Here is a 23,666-nt window from a genome sequence, read left to right on the forward strand (position 1 = left end):
CCCAAAGATGTGCACGTAAGGTGGATTGGCCATGATAAATTGCCCTTAGTGTCCAAAATTGCCCTTGGTGTTGGGTGGGGTTACTGGGTTATGGGGATAGGGTGGAGGTGTTGACCTTGGGTAGGGTGCTCTTTCCAAGAGCCGGTGCAGACTCGATGGGCCGAATGGCCTCCTTCCGCACTGTAAATTCCATGAAATTCTAGGTTGGCTAAGAGACAGGAAAGAGACAGTAGGTATAGATGGGTATTTTTCAGACTGGAGACGAGTTGAAAGTGGTGTTCCCCAGGGCTCAGTGTTGGGACCCTTGCTTTTTCTGATTTATGCAAATGATTTAGAGATAGGTGTTGAGGGCAAATCTCTAAATTTGCAGATAATACTAAACAAGGGAGAATAGTGAATTATAAGGATGAAACTGAGCGACTTCATAGGGGCATTGACAAGTTGGCCAAATGGACAGATACCTGTTAGATAAATTGCAATGCAGAGAAATGTGATGTAATGCATTATGGAAGAAGAAACATGGAGAGACAATATTGACTTAATGGTACAACTTTGAGAGGAGTACAGGAGCAGAGGGAACTCCGTGTTCAAGTGCATTATTCTCTGAAGGTGGCCAGGCAAGTTGAAACAGTTAAGAAGGCTTATAGGATCCTTGAGTTTATAAATAGGTACAGAGTCTAAAAGCAAGTAAGTGAAGCTACACCTCAACAAATCACTGGTCAGAACACATTTGGAACGTCGTGTTCAGTTCTGGGCACCTGGGGGGCGATTCTCCGAGCCCCACGCCGGCCTGGAGAATCGCCGCAACTGCGCCCCGACACCGGCGCGCGATTCTCCGAGGTGCGGAGAACCGGCGCCATTTGCGCCTGCGCGTTTGGCGCAGTTTGGCTAAAGAAGTCCCCCGCGCATGCGCAGGTTGGCGCGGTGCCCATTTGGCACCGGGAAAAGAGGCTGGAGCGGCTGACCGCTCCAGCACCGTGCTGGCCCCCTGTGGGGGACAGAATAGGTCGTACCCGGGCCCGGTTTGCACCGTTGTGAAACACGACGGCGTTCGCGACGGCGCAAACATGTGGGCTCCATTTCGGAGAATCGCCCCCAGGATTTATGGAAGGATATTAAATCCCTTGAGCGAGTGAAGAGGATATTTGGGGGATTTGCACAGTGCTTCATTACAGTGTTAATGTAAGACTACTTGTGACACTAATAAAAATTATTATTTTACTTGAATGATACCAGGAATGAGAAATTTTAGATACAAGGAAAGATTGGAGAAATTGAGCTTGTTCTTCTTGGGGCAGAGAAGATTAAGAGGTGACCTTATTGAGGTGTTCAAAATTGTGAAAAATCTTGACCGGGTAAAGAAGGATATTCAGTTTCCACTAGTTGGTATATCCGTGACTAGGGGGTCACAATTTCAGGGTGGTCAGCAAGAGAGATGAGTAAAAACGTCTTTACTTATAGAGTCGTTAGGATTTAGAATGCATTGCCTCGGGGAGTGGTAGAGGCAGATTCCATAGGAGGTTTCGAAAGAGAGCTGGATATATATTTGAAAGTGATTCATTTAGAGGGCTACAGGATAGGGCTGGGAAATGGGACTAGCTGGGTAGCTGTTTCGGGATCCAGTGCATCACGATGGGCCGAATGACCTCCTGTGTTGTAAAATTCTACAATTCTAAAAATAATGTGTTTGATTTTGTTTTTAATCTAGGTGACGATATTACTGTTTATGGTGTGGTTATGCAGAGGTGGAAACCTCTCAGTCAGGACTCCCGTTGTGACCTAGAACTTGTCCTGAAAGCCAATAATCTTGAGGTGAACAACGAACAGCCGACTGGAGTTATTATTGATGAGGATGTCCGGAAAGAATTTGAAAACTTCTGGGATAACTACAAAGATGACCCACTAGCAGGTGCAGCTGAGTGCCTTGCGTAAATAATTGTCTAAACTGACTCAGTAACTTCTTTGAGTCTTCCAGCGCACAGTGGTAAAATTCCAATATATGGTTTGTAGATAAATTTTAACTAGATTAAGCAAAGCTGTGCAGTGGTTGACTAACTTTGTTGAAGAAAAATGTAGGCTATTAACATGGAAGAATGACTATGAAAGGCATAGAATGGAACAGCTAATGCAGTTGATCTTAAGAAAATTGGAATTTTTGCCAGAGTTCTTAAAAAGAAAAGTCACTGCATTAGATATAGTCATTGCAGCACGGTAGCACAAGTGATTAGCACTGTGGCTTCACAGCGCCAGGGTCCCAGGTTCGATTCCCCGCTGGGTCACTGTCTGTGCGGAGTTTGCACGTTCTCCCCGTGTCCGCGTGGGTTTCCTCCGGGTGCTCCGGTTTCCTCCCACAGTCCAAAGACGTGCAGGTTAGGTGGATTGGCCATGCTAAATTACCCGTAGTGTCCATAAGGGTTGGGAGGGGTTATTGGGTTGCGGGGATAAGGTGGAAGTGAGGGATTAATGTGGGTCGGTGCAGACTCGATGGGCCGAATGGCCTCCTTCTGCACTGTATGTTCTGTATGTTCTATGTCTATTGCCTCAATAGATTATTGTTGTGCTGGGCTGGCTAAATTACGACAATCATGTGTCATGAATGAGTTGGAAGTGCTGCAAACAGGCCAACAGTTGTCAGCTGTTCAAATGTTATACCTGGTATATGAACCCTTTTGCAAACATTTCACTAAAAGGTGAGCTGTAAATTTCCAGGGTAAAAGAGCTTCTATTTCTTAGTTTATTATCAAATCTTCCAAAAAATAACAATTTAAAATGTGAAAATATTAAAATTCAGGAGAGAGTGGTGGATCTGTGTGGATTCAGTGTAGAAATATGCTGGGAGCTTTCCCTCACTCAGATTTGCTGACTGTCATACGGAATATTGTAGGATTGCATATGGAGTCACCACCATTTAGCGGTGTTGGAAGGCAAGTCATCCATCTTCCTTTTCATGCACAAACCCCACCAATCTACTACTCTACTTGGAAAACCGCTAGTTCTCACTCAAGAAAGGAGGAAGACAGAAAGCCGGAAACTCGGGTGGCATTCTCCCATTTTCAGACTAAGCGCAATGGTGGGCGGCTCCGGTGGTAACTATCCCACCGTCCGCAATGGCAGGATCCCGTGCCAGATTCAGCACTTGGAATCTCATTAATAATGCACTGACAAGTTCCTCTCTGACTCACCTGGTGGGCAGTCAGCTGATTCATCTGTCCACCTGCCCTCAGCAGGTGGGTTTGAAGGTCTTGGTGACAAATTTAAAGACATGTCCAGCACACTAGTATCACTCTCCCCAGTCCACCTGTCTTCACCAATCCACCACAATTTCCGGAACCCAGACCCAAGGCTAGTGGTCTCAAGAAGAAGGCAGCACCTTATTTTAGTGCCTGGGCCTTTGGAGCCCTTATTCAGGCCACCTGCAAGTCCTCTACCCTAGGGGTGGCTCAAAGAAGCTCAGCATTCTAACCTCTCTGGTCTTGGAGGCCATTGCTGTCCAGTGCAGGAAGAGGATTAATGATCTCATCTGCTCAGCCAGGGTAACTCTTCTCTCGGCTCCCTCCACTATCAAACTCTCAGCATGTCCTCTTGTAAAAGGTGTTGATCAACTCCTCAATGCACCAATTTGAACGTGAGACCGATAAAAGAAGTTGGGCAGCGAGCTTTGGCAACTTAGATTACATTGTCCTCATGGTACCTTACCCTAGGACTCTAACACACATATAAAGGTTAGCAGCTTTCCATTCCACAGGTGTTACATCTGGAGTCTTGTGGGGTGAGAACTTGTGACTGAAATGTCGCACAGATCCTTAAGCTGCTTCCTGGAAAGACACAAAGAAATTGGGTGCAGCCATCACCTTCAGGGTGGGCTGCGGCAACCAGGGTGATCCGGATCGGGAACACGCTGGGTGGCAGAGGAGTGGGCTGGATGACACCCCACAAATTGGCATGTCATGCAGTGGTGGATGTCCGGCTCCCGACAATGCCATCCATTACCTCAAAATGGTTCCACTCTGACCCACTGGCACTTGTGGTGTTGAGGTGGCGCAGGTGTGCGGTGGTCTCCTGTCTGAGAGTAGGTGTAGCTCACCCCCCCCCCCCCCTCCCCCCAAAAAAGCTGGAGCCCCGCAGTCCTAGTTGCCTTGTGGAAATATCCTCAGTGTCCTTTCACTCTGCACAAATGGGGTTCGTCTATGAGCTGCTGCTGCACACCCTTCAGTTCTTTGCCCTCGCCCGTCGGCTGGACATGACGGCTGTGTTGCCATCTGGTGGCGGAGGTCCCCACTGGAGGTTCCTCTATGCTGGAGTCTTCCAGCTTAAACTTGGGGAACTGGAGTGGAGGGTGTTGCACGCAGTAGTCCCATACAACTGTAGACTGCATCAGTTCACGGACTCCAAATATGCCTGCCTTTGTTTTTAGGTCTTCTGGAGTCCATGGACCGTGCGTTGTTATAGACTGCGCACCCTTTTTACTTTTTTGACAAATCTTTTGTGACAGTTTTCCTTGCACTTCAGCCCCATGCTCCTGACCTATGGGCACCCGGTGTGGATAAGGGCGGGGAGGGAGGAGGACCTCCTTGTGAACCTGCCCCTCGGCTGGCCACACTTGCCATTATCAGGTCCAGGCAGCGGGTGACTGAGGTAATCCGACCAAACTGTCTGCCCCTCTACTATGACTATGTTCTTGGCTGGGTATCCCTGAAGAGGGAACATGCGGTGTCCACGGACACCATTGAGGCCTTGCTTGCCCGCTGGTCGGTGCAGGGACTGGATGCTTTATTGACCCTTTTTAATCACATTTTAGTTTGATGTTTTAAGTTTCATTAATGATTTGTTTTCGTTTAAGTCAGTATTCTTTTAAGGGGCTACACCTTTTAATTTTTTTCCTCAGTTTATTTAATTTAGTGTATTTGGTTTCCATCAAAATAGTTGGAATCCGTTTGGCCACTGATGAGTGGTATTAATTGTTATCCTGTAACTCCCTTTCACTGATGGGATGTCGGAATTGATGTAGCTGTGGCTCCCTTCACTAAAGCCTTCACTCTGCAAAGCTGCATTCCCGCCTTATACTCTGTAGCTTTTCAACATTTGACGTGAGCCTATTGAGTTGTGCCTATCCCATTAAAAGCTCAAAATTAGAAATCGAGCTTGCTCTTGCTTCCTGGAAAATGGGCTTTGAATCCTGTGTAACTGACCTGGACCCTGTCCACTGTAGAAGCACCAAGAAGAAGCCCCAGAGGCCATTTTAGCAGTCCTTCTACATTTCATCATGCCCCCCCCCCAGAAAGAACCGATCTTCTTTTCGATTTTGGGATGACTCCATTTTACCTGAACGTTGAGATGGTGGTTTGGCACCTTTATCACAGGGTGGAGTTATCATAGATTTTACAGTGCAGAAGGAGGCCACTCGGCCCGTCGAGTCTGCACCGGCTCTTGGAAAGAGCACCCTACCCAAGGCCAACACCGCCACCCTATCCCCATAACCCAGTAACCCCACCCAACACTAAGGGCAATTTTGGACACTAAGGGCAATTTATCATGGCCAATCCACCTAACCTGCACATCTTTGGACTGTGGGAGGAAACCGGAGCACCCGGAGGAAACCCACGCACACACTGGGAGGATGTGCAGACTCCGCACAGACAGTGACCCAAGGTGGAATCGAACCTGGGACCCTGGAGCTGTGAAGCAATTGTGCTATCCACAAGGCTACCGTGCTGCCCCTACCTCCCTCACAATGAGCACGTTGAGAAGCCACTAATACTGGATTCTGTCCTTTTGATGGTGGTGGACATTTCCATGCTCCATGACTCACCTGGACATGTACCCCCGCCCCTATTTTGGAGGCTGTGTGCACAGTCACTTAAGCTCCCTTCCACTGTATATCTGTTCTCTAATGACAAGTTGCAGACGCCCACGGTGACCATCATCACCATATCTTCTGCAGCCCAGTAGACCGCCCGCCATGCCCAGGGACATCAAATATAGGACAGCCCTGCACAGTGAACTAAACAGGACTTGGCCCTCCTTTCAGCTGGGATACACCAGGTGTCAAATGATTGCTTCAGCTGCATGCCCGCTGTTGTTCTGCACTGTCTCTTTTCTCTGACTTCAGACTGAGGTCCACATAACCCCTAGACTGCCTGTCATCTGCGACTTGTTGCTAACTTTTGGTTGGTTCTTAATTTGGCTCTATTAATCACGTTTGCTCAAGAGTCGCCAGGTATCTTTCGACACCGCCACAAGGTTCAGAACCGAATACTGATCAATGACTCGATACACCAGTTAGTAAGTTCAAAAGCAATGCTCATTTATTTACACACAGTCAAATCTACTCATGCATAAACTCTACAAACTAAACTACCACTATTACTAAAGCCTATACTTAGCTTCGGGCGCCCACTCAGTCAGAGGAACAATGGCCGTTGCTCGGTTCTGAGGCTGCTGGGTAGAGCTGTTTACAGGGTAGCAGCTAGGAGCATCTATCTTGTAGCGTGCGTTGACTTGGGACTTACTTGGTCTGATGCAGCTGCTAGGCAGGTCTCTCTCTTCGGTGAGAGCCAAAGCCAAAGGAGGAAGATTCTCCCTTGGGGGATACCTCTTATACTGCAAAGGGCTTCGCGCTCTTTTGGGCGGGCCTTGAACTTGGCCTCAACTAATTGGGTCTTTCTCAATCAGTTGTATCGATTTTCCTCCAAGGGAGGGGTGGTTCCCTGATCGCTGGGCGTGTCCTGGTGACTGTCGGTCTGCTTTGTCTAAGCATCTTCTGGCGCCGGGGAGTCTGTCCTAATATTGTGTTTCTAAATGTTTCCCTTTTGTCCCCGGAGATGGCTCATTAGTATGTAGGTTGTTTGGTAGTTTGTGTCCTGTCTGAGCGTTTAAGGTTCTAATCAACAGACAGAGCTTGCACCTGCTAGTTTCTTAGCATTGTCCAATTTTCCCTGCATTCTTTGCGGGTGTCAATTTTGTAATCGGGACGTGGCCATCCCAGATGGCTACAGACTCCTTTCCATTTTACAGCAGGAATGTCTGCACTCTCCGACTCCTGGCTGCCGGCCCTGAACTTAAAACAGGAGCCTTGACATGATTCCCGTTTCGAAAGAGGTCAATGGCCTACGGTAACCATAACAAAGCACACCAGCTCCAACCTGTTTAGTGTTTGTGCGAATCATCCCATCTGCATACATCCCCTTCTCGTAATACATGTGCAAACCCTTAGACCTCCTTGTTTGTCTGCACATCATGCATTCTTATCGGGGTCCAGCTTCCTTCCCCATAGTCTTCCCTCTACCTTCCAATGTGCATCTCCTCCATCCATCTCCTTGCCCCTCTGTCTGCCATCATGAGCCCTGCCCTTTTCCTACCGCCTCCTTGCATAGCCTTCCTTCCACATTGCACCCCCCCTCCATTCCTTTAGCCCCAAGTGCTTTTTCTACTTCCATCTCTTGGAAGGTAGAGGGAAGACAGCCTGTCAATCGGAAAAAGACCCATTTATTCCAGCTCTTTGCTTCCTGTCTGCTAACCAGCTTTCTATCCATCTCAAGATGCTACCCACAATCCCATGTTAACTTTACACAGTAATCTGCTACATGAGACCTTGCCTTCTGAAAGTCTAAATAAACAACATCCACTGGTTCTCCCAAGTCAACTCTGCTAGTTACATCTTGAAACAATTCCAGTAGATTTGTCAAGCATGATTTCCCTTTCATAAATCCATGCTGACTTTGTCTGATTATACCACTGCTTTCCAAATGCTGTGCTATGAAATCCTGTATAATGGACTCCAGCAATTTCTCATCCTACCGATGTTCGGCTCACTCGTCTATAGTTCCCTGTTTTCTCTCTACCTCCCTAATTTTTGACACCAACATGATTTTCCTCTGGTGATAGATTGGAAGGCCTGACAGGATTCCGGCGGACACATGTTTTGATGATCATTCATGAGATCAAATAGCGTTTGCACCACCTGCCAGCAGGAAGAAAGACCTGCCATAAACCCGCCATTGGGAGTGTTGCAATGGGATTTTACACCAGTGGGTTTCCGACTTTTTGGCTCCCACCTGATTCACTGTGCCGTCCACCACCATTCCCGCCACAGGCAGGTTGGGAGAATTCCTTCCTGTAGATCAGTTAACCTAACATCTGTCATAGGAAAATACTAGTATCTCTAGTAACAGGAGGATATTTAAATCATAATACCATCAGGGTTCATGGTTCTGCGAAAGGAAAAATGTGTTTGACAAATTTATTCGAGTTTTTTGAGGAAGTAAGGTGAATCTGTGAATGTGGTGCATTTGGATTTCCAAACGTTGTTTGATAATGTGCCGCATCAAACGTTACTGCATAAAATATGAGCTCATTGCATAGGGATTAGCATGGAGAAAGGATTGATTAGCCAACAAGAAGTAGAAAGTAAGGATAAATGGGCCATTTTCGAATGGCAAGGTGTGACAAGTGGAGTGCCACAGGGATCAGTGCTGGGGCCTCAACTTTTTACATTATATCAATGACTTGAGTGAAGAGACTGAATGAATGGTAGTTAAATTTACTGATAGTAAGGTAACAAAGTAAGTTGTCTCGGTGATTTGGAGTCTAGAGAGGGATTTCATAGATTATAGAATCCCTACAGTGCAGAAGGAAACCATTTGGCCCATGAATCTGCACCAACCCTCCAAAAGAGCACCCTACCTAGGCCTACGTGCCCGCTCTATCCCTGTAACCCTCCTTAACCTGTATACCTTTGGACTGTAGGAGGAAACCGGAGCACCTGGATGAAACCCACGCAGACACTGGCAAGTTGCAAACTCCACACAGGTAGTCACCCAAGGCCTGAATTGAACCCTTGTCCCTGGTTAAGTGTGTGCAAAGATTTAGCAGATGGAGTACAATGTGGGAAATGAGAGGTTGTCCACTTTGGCAGGAAGAATAGATAAGCAGAATATGATTTGAATGGAGAGAGATTGCAGGGTGTCCTGGTACATGAATCACAAAGAGTTAGTATGCAGGTACAGCAGGTGATTAGGAAGACAAATGGAATGTTGTTTATTGCAAGGAGAATGAAAGATAAAAGTAGAGAAAGGTTGCTGCAGCCATACAGGGCCTCCAGTACACTACACCTGGAATATTGTATAGAATTTTGGTCTCCTTACTTCAGAAAGATCATAATCACATTCGAAGCTGTTCGGAGAAGTTCACGAGACTGATTACTGAGATGAAGGGATTATCTTTTGAGGAAATTGTCAGTAATGCTGATTTGTTATGTTGTAGGTGTAACATAAACGGCTTCCTTGTGGTGCGCTTGACAAAGGAAGGTTCAGACGATGAGATAACTTCAACACGTTTATTAAACTATTTACACTTCTATTACTCGGGTTCGACACTACTGCTAATCCTACTATAGCTATCCAGACTGACTAACCAGTTGCTGCAATCCACGTGGTGGGTGTAATATTGAATCAACCCTGTGTCTCTACTCACTGACTGTCTCCACTGGAAAGAGGCAGATCATGTGTGTGTTGTCCTTTATATATGGGTTGGTGTAATGCCCTCCTGTGGTGGTGTCACCTCTGTGTGTATCGTGAATATAATTTATTATTTAGCTACCATTCATTCAGTCTCTTCACTCAAGTAATTGCTATAATGTCCTATCTAACTGATCTATTGGTTGAGTGTGAGTGTGTGATGTTTCTGGTGCTCCCTCTAGTGTCTAGCTAGCCTACATGCATTTACATTGATGCACATCACCACAATGCCCACATCCCACAAATGAATAAAGAAAATTAAAGGTTGAAAAGGCTGGATTTGTACTCATTGGGCTTTAGAAGAATGAGAGATAACCGTATTTAAACATATAAGATTTGGAGAGGATGTGACAGGATGGAAGCTGGGAGAATGTTCCCCTGGTGGGGGAGTTTAGAACTAGAGAACACTGTTTAAAAATTAGGGATCTCCCATTTAATTTAAGACTGAGATGAGGAGAAGTTTTGACTCTTAGAGGATAGTCTGTGGAATTCTCTTCCCCTCTAAACAATGGAGGCTGGGTCATTGAATTTCTTAAAAGCTGAGCTAGACATATTTTTGACCAACTGAGGAACTCATGAACTCGTGGAACTGTGGAACTTCCTTGCACAGGAAAGTGGGGTTGAGGCCAAAAAAACGATCAAGCACGACTTTACTGAAGGCAGAGCAAGCCCTGAAGGGCCGAATGGCATACTTTCACTCCTTATTCATGTGTTCTTGTAGCCCATTCTCAATCAGTTCAGGGTTATGTAGATTCAGGTCAGGTTGTCGTTCGGTGGGACTGTCCTCAATTTGTAAGGTAGGGAGTATGTTCCAGTCGGGGCTACAGTGTTTCAGATGTGTGCGTGGTCTGTTTCTTTTGGGTCCTGTGTGTCAGTGGGAGTGGTTTGTTAGCAGTCAGCCTGTGGTATTCTTCGAGTTGGCTGTTTTCTCTGCTGGGCACCAGGAGGTGCAATGTGTGCAATTTGTGATGAAGTGATGCTTCAGTTGTACACATGCAGTTTTTTAATTTTTCCAATTAATGGGCAATTCAGCGAGGCCAAACCCACCTACCCCGCACATATTTGGATTGTGGGGTTGAGACCCATGCAGACACTGGGAGAATGTGCAAAAGCCACACGGACAGTGACCCGGGGCTGGGATCGAACCTGGGTCCTTGGTGCCGTGAGGCAACAGTATTAACCACTGCGCCACCATGCCACCCTCTCAGGAATTATATATTGGCCTTGAAGGAGGTACAGCATCAATTCATAGACTGATATCAGAGCACAAAGACTAAAACTATAAAGAATTTTGGGAAACTGATTCCACCAATGCTGCCTGACCTGTTGAATATTTCCAGCATTTTCTGTTTTTATTTCATGAACTTCACCTTTCTTATCTTCAGTTTAAAATTATTTATATTAAGTATGGGGATTAACCTTATATTAATTATGGGGATCAACCATGAAACTAATTGAATGGCTGAAGAAACTTAACCAGCTGAATACTGACAGTTGAGAAAACACTTGTTTGAGCGAGATACCAAAGAGCTACTGCAGTCGCAACCATAACCTAGCAGGAGTTATGGTAGTGCAGGAGATAACTGGGGAAGCTGAATGAAAACATGTTCAAACTTGATAAATTTTGAGGAGAAAATATTTGAAAATAGAATAAGCTGACAACATCTAGCTATAAGTTTGAATTCCATACTTTGTGCTTCTGTGATCTGAGGTTCATGGTCTGAAATGTTACCTTCCAGAGAATCCTCTCCTTCGTCATTTCTGTCATTGAACACAGGGTTAATTTGGGTTTCTTTAAGTACTACCAGCAGAGGCTAAGTCAACTATGTGAATCACATATGGTGTACTTTTATTAGATGGAATCCAGTGTCTTTAAACTTGAACCATATATGCTGCAATTGTACAGGGTGTTGGTGAGGCCGCATCTGGAGTATTGTGTTCAGTTTTGGTCTCCTTACCTGAGAAAGGACATATTGGCACTGGAGGGAGTGCAGAGGAGATTCACTAGGTTGATCCCAGAGTTGAGGGGATTAGATTATGATGAGAGGTTGAGTAGACTGGGACTGTACTCATTGGAGTTTAGAAGGATGCGGGGGGGATCTTATTGAGACATATAAAATTATGAAGGGAATAAATAGGATAGGTGCGGGCAGGTTGTTTCCACTGGTCGGGGAAAGCAGAACTAGGGGGCATAGCCTCAAAATAAGGGGAGGTAGATTTAGGACGGAGTGTAGGAGGATCTTCTTCACCCAAAGGGTTGTGAATCTCTGGAATTCCTTGCCCAGTGAACCAGTTGAGGCTCCTTCTTTAAACGTTTTTAAGAAAAAGATAGATGCCTTTCTAAAGAATAAAGGGATTCGGGGATATTGTGTACGGGCTGGAGAGTGGAGCTGAGTCCACAAAGATCAGCCATGATCTCATTAAATGGCGGAGCAGGCTCGAGGGGCCAGATGGCCTACTCCTGTTCCTAGTTCTTATGTTCTTATGTTATGTTCTAGATATCACTCACTGCCACAAAGTCAGTACTTTAACACGTAGCATTTACATTGAATCTAAGTTTTAAAATTAAGCTATTAATGTTTATAAAGTGATATATACTTTTTTACTATACTATCGTATTACTGAACTTCTTGATAACTGTGCCATAATTCCTAAAGACTCATGTGTAGCGTGTGTATGGCAGGATTCCATTAATAGCTGGACTAGTTCAGAGTCAAAAAATAGATGGCCCAATTGCGAATGGATAAAACAATTGCTTAAAATTACGGTCCAACCTTTACGCAAGGCGTAGAACTGGGCGTTAGTGGCATATAGTGCTTGCACTGATTTTCTGTATTAGATTGTGTGTGTGTAGAAATGTGTTTGTTTTATTTGATGCTAAATAATGGTCTTGCTGCTTTCTTTCATCATAGATGTTCTTCATATTTTTATTTTCAAGGGAGAAATGAAATCCTGGCCAGCCTTTGTCCACAGGTATTTGGAATGTATGTGGTTAAACTAGCTGTTGCCATGGTGCTGGCAGGTGGAGTTCAAAGAATTGATGGAGCAGGCACAAAGGTTCGAGGTTAGTACTACAGCAATAGCTATGAAATCTTAATGAATCTAAATTATTTTGTAGCACTTATTTTTCTCACAAATCCAGACTGCAAGATATGTTTTTTTTTAAACTATTTCTATTTATTGATATTTATTCTATCTAATCTATTTAATAGTTTCAATGCAGCCCTTGAAACAAAAAGCACACAATCTGGTTGAGGAAAGTCATTCAGGGTATTCAACAACAACAAAATCACAATCTCCCCCTCTGGTTTTACCTCAAATGATTTTAATGTTTCCTTCATGTATTGATCATTTAGTCAAAAGTGATTTCCTAAATCAACTCAAAATTTTGCGTATCACCGTTTAGAATTTCAGTGTCATTGTCCTACTGCTGTTTGATTTGAAGTAATGTTTCAGATTAATTTTAAATTTTATGATCTTGCTTATATTTGTAAGATCACCTCTTTGTCTGTCTCTCTTTCAAGGATGAGGAGTCCTACTTTGGATCATCTATAATTCTATTTTGGTTAAATGGGTCTGTATTGTTCTTGTCGGATTGCCTGATTTATATTCCAAGAACACTTGTAGCTAAAGCTATAAATGATTTATTAACATTAACTGTGGGTAAACTATATACAAAATGACAGATGAATAGCAGTGAGCTGAAGCACAAGCAACCTCTCTCCAATTTCGTCCAGCCAGTCTGAGGGATCACCTGACTCTACCATTCACTAGTGAGACTCCAAGTGGTCAGGCGGTGAATTACAACCAAGATATCATCACATTCCCTTTCCTTTGAAGGAATAAATTAATATATTATCATCAGTATATTTACATGTGATATCATGAGCCTGAGTCCAACAGTATTATGATTTTTAAAAACGTGTTTAACAAATATATTTTTATATATATTTATATATGTTTATTTTCTATATATATAATCTACAAATTGAGTCGAACAGGCTTTCTTCTAACTCTGGTTAATCTTCTCAAAGTTTGATCTTGCTGCTCAGAACTTGTAGATTCAATGTTCTCCATGACATTCTCATGCTCAGGAACTGCTGAACTAGCTGACACTGCAGCTGACATTAATTCTGACGTAGATTTGTCTTCCATCACGTTGTTGTGAAAGTCCTCTCTGGTTTTCAAGAGTGCGCGATGATTTCTTCTTAAAACCAACCCATTGTCTGTCTGTACATTGTAGGATCGAAGTGCTACTTCTTCAAGTACAATGGCTTTTCTCAACCAATTGCCTGAATCTTCTACTTTCACAATGTCATCACTATTCAGAGGTGGTAAAGTTCGAGATACTCCTGTCATATAACTGCTTTTGTTTTGCTTTAATGTTTTGCATTTCCTGCAGTACCACTGTATGCTCCTCCTTTGCCAAGTATGGAAGAGTGGTACGCAACCTTCTATTCATGAGAAACTCTGCTGGCGATCTACCATGTGACAATGGTGACGCTCTGTAACTCTATATTGCGAGATATGGATCAGATTGGCTGTCTATTGCTTTCTTCATCAATTGTTTAACAATATGTACACCTTTTTCGGCTTTTCCATTGGCTTGAGGGTACAACAGACTTGATGTGACGTGATTGAAATCATACGTGACTGCGAAGTGTCGCCACTCTTTACAGCTAAAACAAGGACTGTCGCGACAACTTGCGGAATTCTTTGTGAAAATGAAAATCGCTTATTGTCACAAGTAGGCTTCAATGAAGTTACTGTGAAAAGCCCCTAGTCGCCACATTCCGGCGCCGGTTCGGGGAGGCTGGTATGGGAATCGAACCGTGCTGCTGGCCTGCCTTGGTCTGCTTGAAAAGCCAGCGATTTAGCAGAGTGTGCTAAATCAGCCCCAAAAAAGGACTTGGTGTGCAGAATTACACTTCTTGACATTCTTGACAGTGAAGCCATTTCTGGATAGTTTGAAAATAGTCTAGGTGAAAGAGATCAATAGCTACTTTGTGCCATAATGCCGTAGGTAAATCAGGTATGTGTATAGGTTCTCTTGTTTGCTTACAACGATGTGTCTGGCATGTGTCACAACAACTGACCATCCTGTCAATATCCTGGTTTATACCTGGGCAGTAAACAGAGTCACGAGCTCTGCTTTTACATTTATCAATCCTTGGATGTGGATCGTGTATGCTCTTTAGTACATCCTTGCGAAGAGATTGAGGTATTTTTATAGTGATTAAACAATGTACCACACCATTAATGATACTGAGTTCAGATCTTGTATTGTGGAACTCCATACATTGACCTCTGGGCCAGTGTGAGTTGCTGTTCCTCATCGCCTCTTGGCCTCAAACCACTATCCATGAATCGTTGCTGCACCTGTTTATTCCATTCTCCTTATCCAGCAGAGGGCAGTAGAGTGGAGCTGCTGATTGGCTGTTGCGGAGGAACTTTGCATATCTCCATTGTGGTCACCCTAACTTGAAGGTGTACCTGAGAAAGACACCCTAGCTGTTCAAGTGAAGACAAGCATCCAGCAGAGGGCAGTAGAGCAGAGCTGCTGATTGGCTGTTGTGGGGGAAATTTGCATATCTCTGTTGTGGTCACTCTAACTTGAAGGTGTACCTGAGCAAGAGACCCTAGATGTTCAAGTGAAGACAAGCATCCAGCAGAGGGCAGTAGAGCGGAGCTGCTGATTGGCTGTTGGGGTAATTTGCATACCTCCGTTGTGGTCACCCTAACTTGAAGGTGGTTTGTGGAGGAGCTGTTGTCAAGTCACACTTATCGTGCGGGGCGCAGAGGTTACTGAGTGAGTGCTGGCTGAGGAGGGGAGTGAATAACCGGTAAGTTCTTTCTTTCTTTTTCTTTTTTTATCTAGAGGGGATGGCAGGGAAAGTAGTGCAATGTTCTTCCTGCAGAATGTTTGAGGTGAGGGACGCCGTCAGTCTCCCTGCTGATTTCATGTGTGGGAAGTGCACCCATCTCCAGCTCCTCAGAAACCGTGTTAGGGAACTGGAGCTGGATGAACTTCGGATCATTCGGGAGGCAGAGGTGGTCATACATAGAAGCTTCAGGGATGTAGTTACTCCGAAGAATAAAGATAGATGGGTGACGGTGAGAGGGGCTGGGAGAAAGCTGTCAGTACAGGGATCCCCTGTGGTCGTTCCCCTTAGTAACAAGTATACCGCTTTGGATACTGTTTGGGGGGGGGGGGATTACCAGGGGTAAGCCATGGGGTACAGGTCTCTTGCACAGAGTCTGTCCCTGTTGCTCAGAAGGGAAGGGGGGAGAGGAGTAGAGCATTAGTCATTGGAGACTCCATAGTTAGGGGGATAGATATGAGATTCTGTGGGAACGAGAGAGACTCGCGGTTGGTGTGTTGCCTCCCAGGTGCCAGGGTGCGTGATGTCTCGGATCATGTTTTCAGGATCCTTAAGGGGGAGGAGGAGCAGCCCCAAGTCGTGGTCCACATAGGTACCAACGACATAGGTAGGAAAAGGGATAGGGATGTAAGGCAGGAATTCAGGGAGCTAGGGTGGAAACTTAGATCTAGGACAAACAGAGTTATTATCTCTGGGTTGTTACCCGTGCCACATGATAGCGAGACGAGGAATAGGGAGAGAGAGGAGTTGAACACGTAGCTACAGGGGTGGTGCAGGAGGGAGGGTTTCAGATTTCTGGATAATTGGGGCTCATTCTGGGGTCGGGGGACCTCTACAAACGGGATGGTCTACACCTGGACCAGAGGGGTACCAATATCCTGGGGGGGAAATTTGCTAATGCTCTTCGGGAGGGTTTAAACTAGTTCAGCAAGGGCTTGGGAACCTGAATTGTAGCTCCAGTATACAGGAGGTTGAGAGTAGTGAGGTCATGAGTAAGGTTTCAAAGTTGCAGGAGTGCACCGGCAGGCAGGACGGTGGTTTAAAGTGTGTCTTCTTCAATGCCAGGAGCATCCGGAATAAGGTGGGTGAACATGTGGCATGGGTTGGTACCTGGGACTTCGATGTTGTGGCCATTTCGGAGACATTGATAGAACAGGGACAGGAATGGTTGTTGCAGGTGCCGGGGTTTAGATATTTCAAGCTCAGGGAAGGTGGTAAAAGGGGGAGGGGTGGCATTGTTAGTCAAGGACAGTATTACGGTGGCAGAAAGGACGTTTGATGAGGACTCGTCTACTGAGGTAGTATGGGCTGAGGTTAGAAACAGGAAAGGAGAGGTCACCCTGTTAGGGGTTTTCTATAGGCCTCCGAAAAGTTCCAGAGATGTAGAGGAAAGGATTGCAAAGGTGATTCTGGATAGGAGCGAAAGCAACAGAGGAGTTGTTATGGAGGACTTTAACTTTCCAAATATTGACTGGAAACGCTATAGTTCAAGTACGTGAGATGGGTCCGTTTTTGTCCAATGTGTGCAGGAGGGTTTCCTGACACAATATGTAGATAGGCCAACGAGAGGCGATGCCATATTGGATTTGGTACTGGGCAATGAACCAGGACAGGTGTTAGATTTAGAGGTAGGTGAGCACTTTGGTGATAGTGACCACAGTTCGATTACGTTTACTTTAGTGATGGAAAGGGATAGGTATATACCGCAGGGCAAGAGTTCTATCTGCGGGAAAGGCAATTATGATGCGATGAGGCAAGACTTAGGATGCATCGGATGGAGAGGAAAACTGCAGGGGATGGGCACAATGGAAATGTGGAGCTTGTTCAAGGAACAGCTACTGCGTGTCCTTGATAAGTATGTACCTGTCAGGCAGGGAGGAAGTGGTCGAGCAAGGGAACCGTGGTCCACTAAGGCAGTCAAAACACTTGTCAAAAGGAAGAAGGAGGCTTATGTAAAGATGAGACATGAAGGTTCAGTTAGAGCGCTCGAGAGTTACAAGTTAGCTAGGAAGGACCTAAAGAGAGAGCTAAGAAGAGCCAGGAGGGGACATGAGAAGTCTGTCAGGTAGGATCAAGGATAACCCTAAAGCTTTCTATAGATATGTCAGGAATAAAAGAATGACGAGGGTAAGAGTAGGGCCAGTTAAGGACAGTAGTGGGAAGTTGTGCTTGGAGTCCGAGGAGATAGGAGAGGTGCTAAATGAATATTTTTCGTCAGTATTCACACAGGAAAAAGACAATGTTGTCGAGGAGAATACTGAGATTCAGGCTGCTAGACTAGAAGGGCTTGAGGTTCATAAGGAGTAGCTGTTAGCAATTCTGGAAAGTGTGAAAATAGATAAGTCCCCTGGGCCGGATGGGATTTATCCTAGGATTCTCTGGGAAGCTAGGGAGGAGATTGCTGAGCCTTTGGCTTTAATCTTTAAGTCATCTTTGTCTACAGGAATAGTGGCAGAAGACTGGAGGATAGCAAATGTTGTCCCCTTGTTCAAGAAGGGGAGTAGAGACAACCCTGGTAACTATAGACCAGTGAGCCTTACTTCTGTTGTTGGCAAAATCTTGGGAAGGTTTATAAGAGATAGGGTGTATAATCATCTGGAAAGGAATAATTTGATTAGAGATAGTCAACACGGTTTTGTGAAGGATAGGTCGTGCCTCACAAATCTTATTGAGTTCTTTGAGAAGGTGACCAAACAGGTGGATGAGGGTAAAGCAGTTGATGTGTATATGGATTTCAGTAAAGCGCTTGATGAGGTTCCCCACAGTAGGCTACTGCAGAAAATACGGAGGCATGGGATTCGGGGAGATTTAGCAGTTTCGATCAGAAATTGGCTAGCTGGAAGAAGACAAAGGGTGGTGGTTGATGGGAAGTGTTCAGACTGGAGTCCAGTTACTCGTGGTGTACCACAAGGATCTGTTTTGGGGCAACTGCTGTTTGTCATTTTTATAAATGACCCCTCAAGAGTATTGAAAGTTAGAGAGATCTAGGAGTGCAGGTCCACAGGTCACTGAAAGGGGCAACACAGGTGGAGAAGGTAGTCAAGAAGGCGTACGGCATGCTTGCCTTCACTGGCCGGGGCATTGAGTATAAGAATTGGCAAGTCATGTTGCAGCTGTATAGAATCTTAGTTAGGCCACACTTGGAGTATAGTGTTCAATTCTGGTCGCCACACTACCAGAAGGATGTGGAGGCTTTAGAGAGGGTGCAGAAGAGATTTACCAGAATGTTGCCTGGTATGGAGGGCATTAGCTATGAGGAGCGGTTGAATAAACTCGGTTTGTTCTCACTGGAACGAAGGAGGTTGAGGGGCAACCTGATAGAGGTCTACAAAATTATGAAGGGCATAGACAGAGTGGATAGTCAGAGGCTTTTCCCCGGGGTAGCGGGTTCAATTACTAGGGGGCATAGGTTTAAGGTGAGAGGGGCAAGGTTTAGAGTAGATGTACGAGGCAAGTTTTTTACACGGAGGGTAGTGGGTGCCTGGAACTCGCTACCGGAGGAGGTGGTGGGAGCAGGGACAATAGTGACATTTAAGGGGCATCTTGACAAATACATGAATAGAAGGATACGGACCCAGGAAGTGTAGAAGATTCTAGTTTAGTCGGGCAGCATGGTCGGCCTGGGCATGGAGGGTCGAAGGGCCTGTTCCTGTGCTGTACTCGGCAACTATAGACCGGTGAGCCTCACGTCTGTTGTGGGTAAAGTCTTGGAGTGGATTATAAGAGACAAGATTTATAATCATCTAGATAGGAATAATAAGATCAGGGATAGTCAGCATGGCTTTGTGAAGGGTAGGTCATGCCTCACAAACCTTATCGAGTTCTTTGAGAAGGTGACTGAACAGGTAGACGAGGGTAGAGCAGTTGATGTGGTGGATATGGATTTCAGTAAAGCGTTTGATAAGGTTTCCCATGGTAGGCTATTGCAGAAAATACGGAGGCTGGGGATTGAGGGTGATTTAGAGATGTGGATCAGAAATTGGCTAGCTGAAAGAAGACAGAGGGTGGTGGTTGATGGGAAATGTTCAGCCTGGAGTTCAGTTACTAGTGGTGTACCACAAGGATCTGTTTTGGGGCCACTGCTGTTTGTCATTTTTATAAATGACCTGGAGGAGGGCGTAGAAGGATGGGTGAGTAAATTTGCAGATGACACTAAAGTCGGTGGAGTTGTGGACAGTGCGGAAGGATGTTACAAGTTACAGAGGGACATAGATAACCTGCAGCGCTGGGCTGAGAGGTGGCAAATGGAGTTTAATGCAGAAAAGTGTGAGGTGATTCATTTTGGAAGGAATAACAGGAAGCCCGAGTACTGGGCTAATGGTAAGATTCTTGGCAGTGTGGATGAGCAGAGAGATCTCGGTGTCCATGTACATAGATACCTGAAAGTTGCCACCCAGGTTCAGAGGGTTGCTAAGAAGGCGTACGGTGTTAGCTTTTATTGGTGGAGGGATTGAGTTTCGGAGCCATGAGGTCATGTTGCAGCTGTACAAAACTCTGGTGCGGCCGCATTTGGAGTATTGCGTGCAATTCTGGTCGCCGCATTATAGGAAGGATGTGGAAGCATTGGAAAGGGTGCAGAGGAGATTTACCAGAATGTTGCCTGGTATGGAGGGAAGATCTTCTGAGGAAAGGCTGAGGGACTTGAGGCTGTTTTCGTTAGAGAGAAGAAGTTTAAGAGGTGATTTAATTGAGGCATACAAGATGATCAGAGGATTGGATAGGGTGGACAGTGAGAGCTTTTTTCCTCGGATGGTGATGTCTCGCACGAGGGGACATACCTTTAAATTGAGGGGAGATAGATATAAGACAGATGTCAGAGGTAGGTTCTTTACCCAGAGAGTAGTAAGGGCGTGGAATGCCCTGCCTGCAACAGTAGTGGACTCACCAACAGTAAGGGCATTCAAATGGTCATTGGATAGACATATGGACGATAAGGGAATAGTGTAAATAGGCTTTAGAGTGGTTTCACAGGTCGGCGAAACATCGAGAGCCAAATGGCCTATACTGAGCTGTAATGTTCTATGTTCTTACCAGAACTCGTAAAGAGAAATAATTAATATGTTCCATAAGAATGGCTGTCATCGGAGAAAGAGTCCTGGAGACCTAGAGACCAGAAGATACAGGAGAAGAATTAGGCCAATTGGCCCATCGAGTCTCTTCTGCTATTTGATAATGGCTGATATTTTCATAGAATTTACAGTGCAGAAGGAGGCCATTCGGCCCATCGAGTCTGCACCGGCTCTTGGAAAGAGCACCCTACCCAAGGTCAACACCGCCACCCTATCCCCATAACCCAGTAACCCCACCCAACACTAAGGGCAATTTTGGACACTAAGGGCAATTTATCATGGCCAATCCACCTAACCTGCACATCTTTGGACTGTGGGAGGAAACCGGAGCACCCGGAGGAAACCCACGCACACACGGGGAGGATGTGCAGACTCCGCACAGACAGTGACCCAAGCCGGAATCGAACCTGGGACCCTGGAGTTGTGAAGCAATTGTGCTATCCACAAGGCTACCGTGCTGCCCACATTCCACATTCCCATTCTTCTGCCTTCTCCGCATAACCCATGATCCCCTTATTAATCAAGAAATCCCCATATTAATCAAGAACACTAGATTTGTGTTGAGGTGCTGCTACCTACAGGGCTACAGACCAAGAGCTGAAAGGTGGAATTAGAGAGAATGGTTCTTTCTTAGTGCATAAGAACTAGGAGGAGAAGTAGGAAATTTAGCCTCTCGAGCCTGCCCAACCTTTCAATAAGGCCATGGCTGATCTGATCATGGCCTCCACCCTCCTGCCCATTCTCTGTAACCCTTCAACCCATTACTAATTAAAAATTTGTCTAATCCCCCTTAAATTTACTCACTGTCCCAGCAACCACTGTACTCTGGGTAGCGGATTCCACAGATTCACAACCCTTTGGGAGAAGTAGTTCCTCCTCATCTTAACTTTGCTACCCCTTATCCTGAGACTATGCCCTCTCGTTCTAGAATGTCCCACAAGAGGAAGTATCTGCTCCACATCTACTTTATCCTTTTGTCATCTTGTATACCTCAATTTGATCTCCCCGCATTCTTCTAAACTCTAGAAAGTATAAACCTAAACTGTTAAATCTCTCCTCATACGACAAACCCCTCATCTCTGGAATAAATCTAGTGAACCTCCTCTGAACTGCCTCCAGTGGCACTATATTTTTCCTCCAATAAGGGGACCAAAACTGTGCACCATACTCCAGGTGAGGTCTCAATAATGCCTTGTTTGGTTGCAACAACATTTCCTTACCTTTATACTCTATTCCTTTAGCTATAAATGTCAACATTCCATTCGCTTTCTTTATTACCTGCTGTACCTGCATGCTAGTTTTCTGCGATTCATGCACGAAGACATCCAGATCCCTCTGCAACAGAGCATCCCAAAGTCTCTCCCCAGATCGAGAGAGAAAGGAATAGAAATTGATATGTTCCCAATAGTACAGCTGCATACCACCTTACATGACCTTTTGCCTAGACTTTCACAATGAAGGCGAGCCTCTCTGTCATTGCAAAAATGGTGGATGAGCCTGAAGATTGGAAGTCCCCCACTGAACATGGCACCTTCTATTTTTGCAAGGGCAAAAATGGGGTTGTGTTGCGTTTCACTTCGCGGATGTTGTGCAGCAGTATCTGTAGAAATCAGCAATTTTCCCATGCATATAATTTTGGTGTGAACGGTGTCTGAAACCTGCCGTGCACCGATTCAACCTGGTAGGAGCAGGTTTGAACTTTGTGGATTCATTTTAATATCCGGAGTACCCTTTTAGAGAGGCAAGATGTCCTTTGGAATAGGGAAAGTGCACTTTGGGATTTCTAAAAAAATGCATCAATGTGCACAAGAAGTCTGTAAACTCAGTGGAACTGTAAAAGAACAATTGTATCAAAGTGTACTGCCAAAGGGAGCTACCATGGCATTTAAAACTCCTGCCCTTTGCTCATTGAAAAAAACTGTGTGGAGTGTTAAAACAAATAGCAGCACGGTGGCACAGTGGTTGGCACTGCTGCCTCACAGCGGCAGAGACCCGGGTCAATTCCGGCCTTGGGTCATTGTCTGTGTGGAGTTTGTACGTTCTCCCCGTGTCCTCCCGTAGTCCAAAGATGTGCAGAGTAGGTGGATTGGCCATGAGAAATTGCCCCTTGGTGTATAGGGATGTGCAAGTTAGGTTATGGGGTTACAGGGTTAGGGGGAGTGGGAAAGGGTGCTCACTCGAAGGACCGGTGCAGACTCAACAGCCGAATGGCCGCCTCCTGCACTGTAGAGATTCTGTGATTTTATGATTGTTTGCCTGTTGCCATGAGTGGGTGGCTTGGTTGGCATGAGGTAATGAAGGGCTTCTTGTGGTAGAATCTAGAACTAGAAGGCATTGTTTAAGTGATCATCAGATAGCTCGGGACTGGGCCTGACGCCTCGAAGATGATTTTCCTGACTTTTCCAGTGGCACCTCGCTGTTGGCGGGGGTGCTGTGACTGATGGGGTTAGAGGGGGGAGTCATCTGAGTGATCTACGGGAGCATTTTGGAAGAGGAGAGCGTGTCTCTGGAGACGGTTAACGCCAAGTGGAGGAGGCGCTGGGGATGGCGCTGGAGGAGGGGTTGCGGTGTGAGGTGCTGCAAAGGATGACTTTTTTTAACCTTGTGAGCGAAGCTGGATTTGATGCAGTTAAAGTGGTACATAGAGCACACCTGATGAAGTCGAGGATAAGCTGGTTGTTTGAGAGGGTGGAGGACATTTCTGAATGGTGTGGGAGGGGCCCGGCCAATCATGTATATATGTTCTGGTCCTGCCCGAAGTTGGGGAAATTTTGGAGGTCGTTCTTCAGCACGATGTCGGCCATCTTGCACGCGGACTTGGAGCCCAACCCCCTGGGTGCCATGTTAGGGGTGTCAGACTTGCCGGAGCTGAAGACTGGAGTGGGGGCAGATGTTTTAGCCTTCGCCTCATTGATTACTCGCAGGTAGGTCCTGTTGGGGTGGAGGTCAATCTCTCCAACCTGTGCCTCTGTATGGCTGGGGAATCTGTTGGGAGTTCCTGTATTTGGAGAAGGTGAAATTTATTTTGAGGGGGGGGCGAGTGGGGGGGTTCCACATGAAATGGATGTTGATAGTTTAATAAACGTGTTAAAGCTACCTCCAAGTCTGAACCTTCCTTTGTCAGAGTGCACATCCAGGAAGCAGCTTATGCTACGACAAGAGCATAACAAAACATGGTTCCAGGAGTGGACTGTTAAATC

The 23,666-nt window shown here is 45.6% G+C and overlaps 1 protein-coding gene across 5 annotated transcripts in view; it reads left to right on the plus strand.

The window, feature by feature from the left end:
• Positions 1 to 23,666, plus strand: part of mcm9 (minichromosome maintenance 9 homologous recombination repair factor) — a 76,673-nt gene that overhangs the window by 21,442 nt on the left and 31,565 nt on the right. For all 5 annotated transcript variants that reach the window (XM_072499382.1, XM_072499383.1, XM_072499384.1 and 2 more), the window contains 2 exons: positions 1,709 to 1,909; positions 12,454 to 12,579. In XM_072499382.1, coding sequence (XP_072355483.1) covers positions 1,709 to 1,909; positions 12,454 to 12,579 — 327 coding nt within the window. The remainder of the gene's footprint in view (positions 1 to 1,708; positions 1,910 to 12,453; positions 12,580 to 23,666) is intronic.

The sequence above is a fragment of the Scyliorhinus torazame genome, chromosome 4 (assembly GCF_047496885.1).
Source record: "Scyliorhinus torazame isolate Kashiwa2021f chromosome 4, sScyTor2.1, whole genome shotgun sequence".
Classification (NCBI taxonomy): domain Eukaryota; kingdom Metazoa; phylum Chordata; class Chondrichthyes; order Carcharhiniformes; family Scyliorhinidae; genus Scyliorhinus; species Scyliorhinus torazame.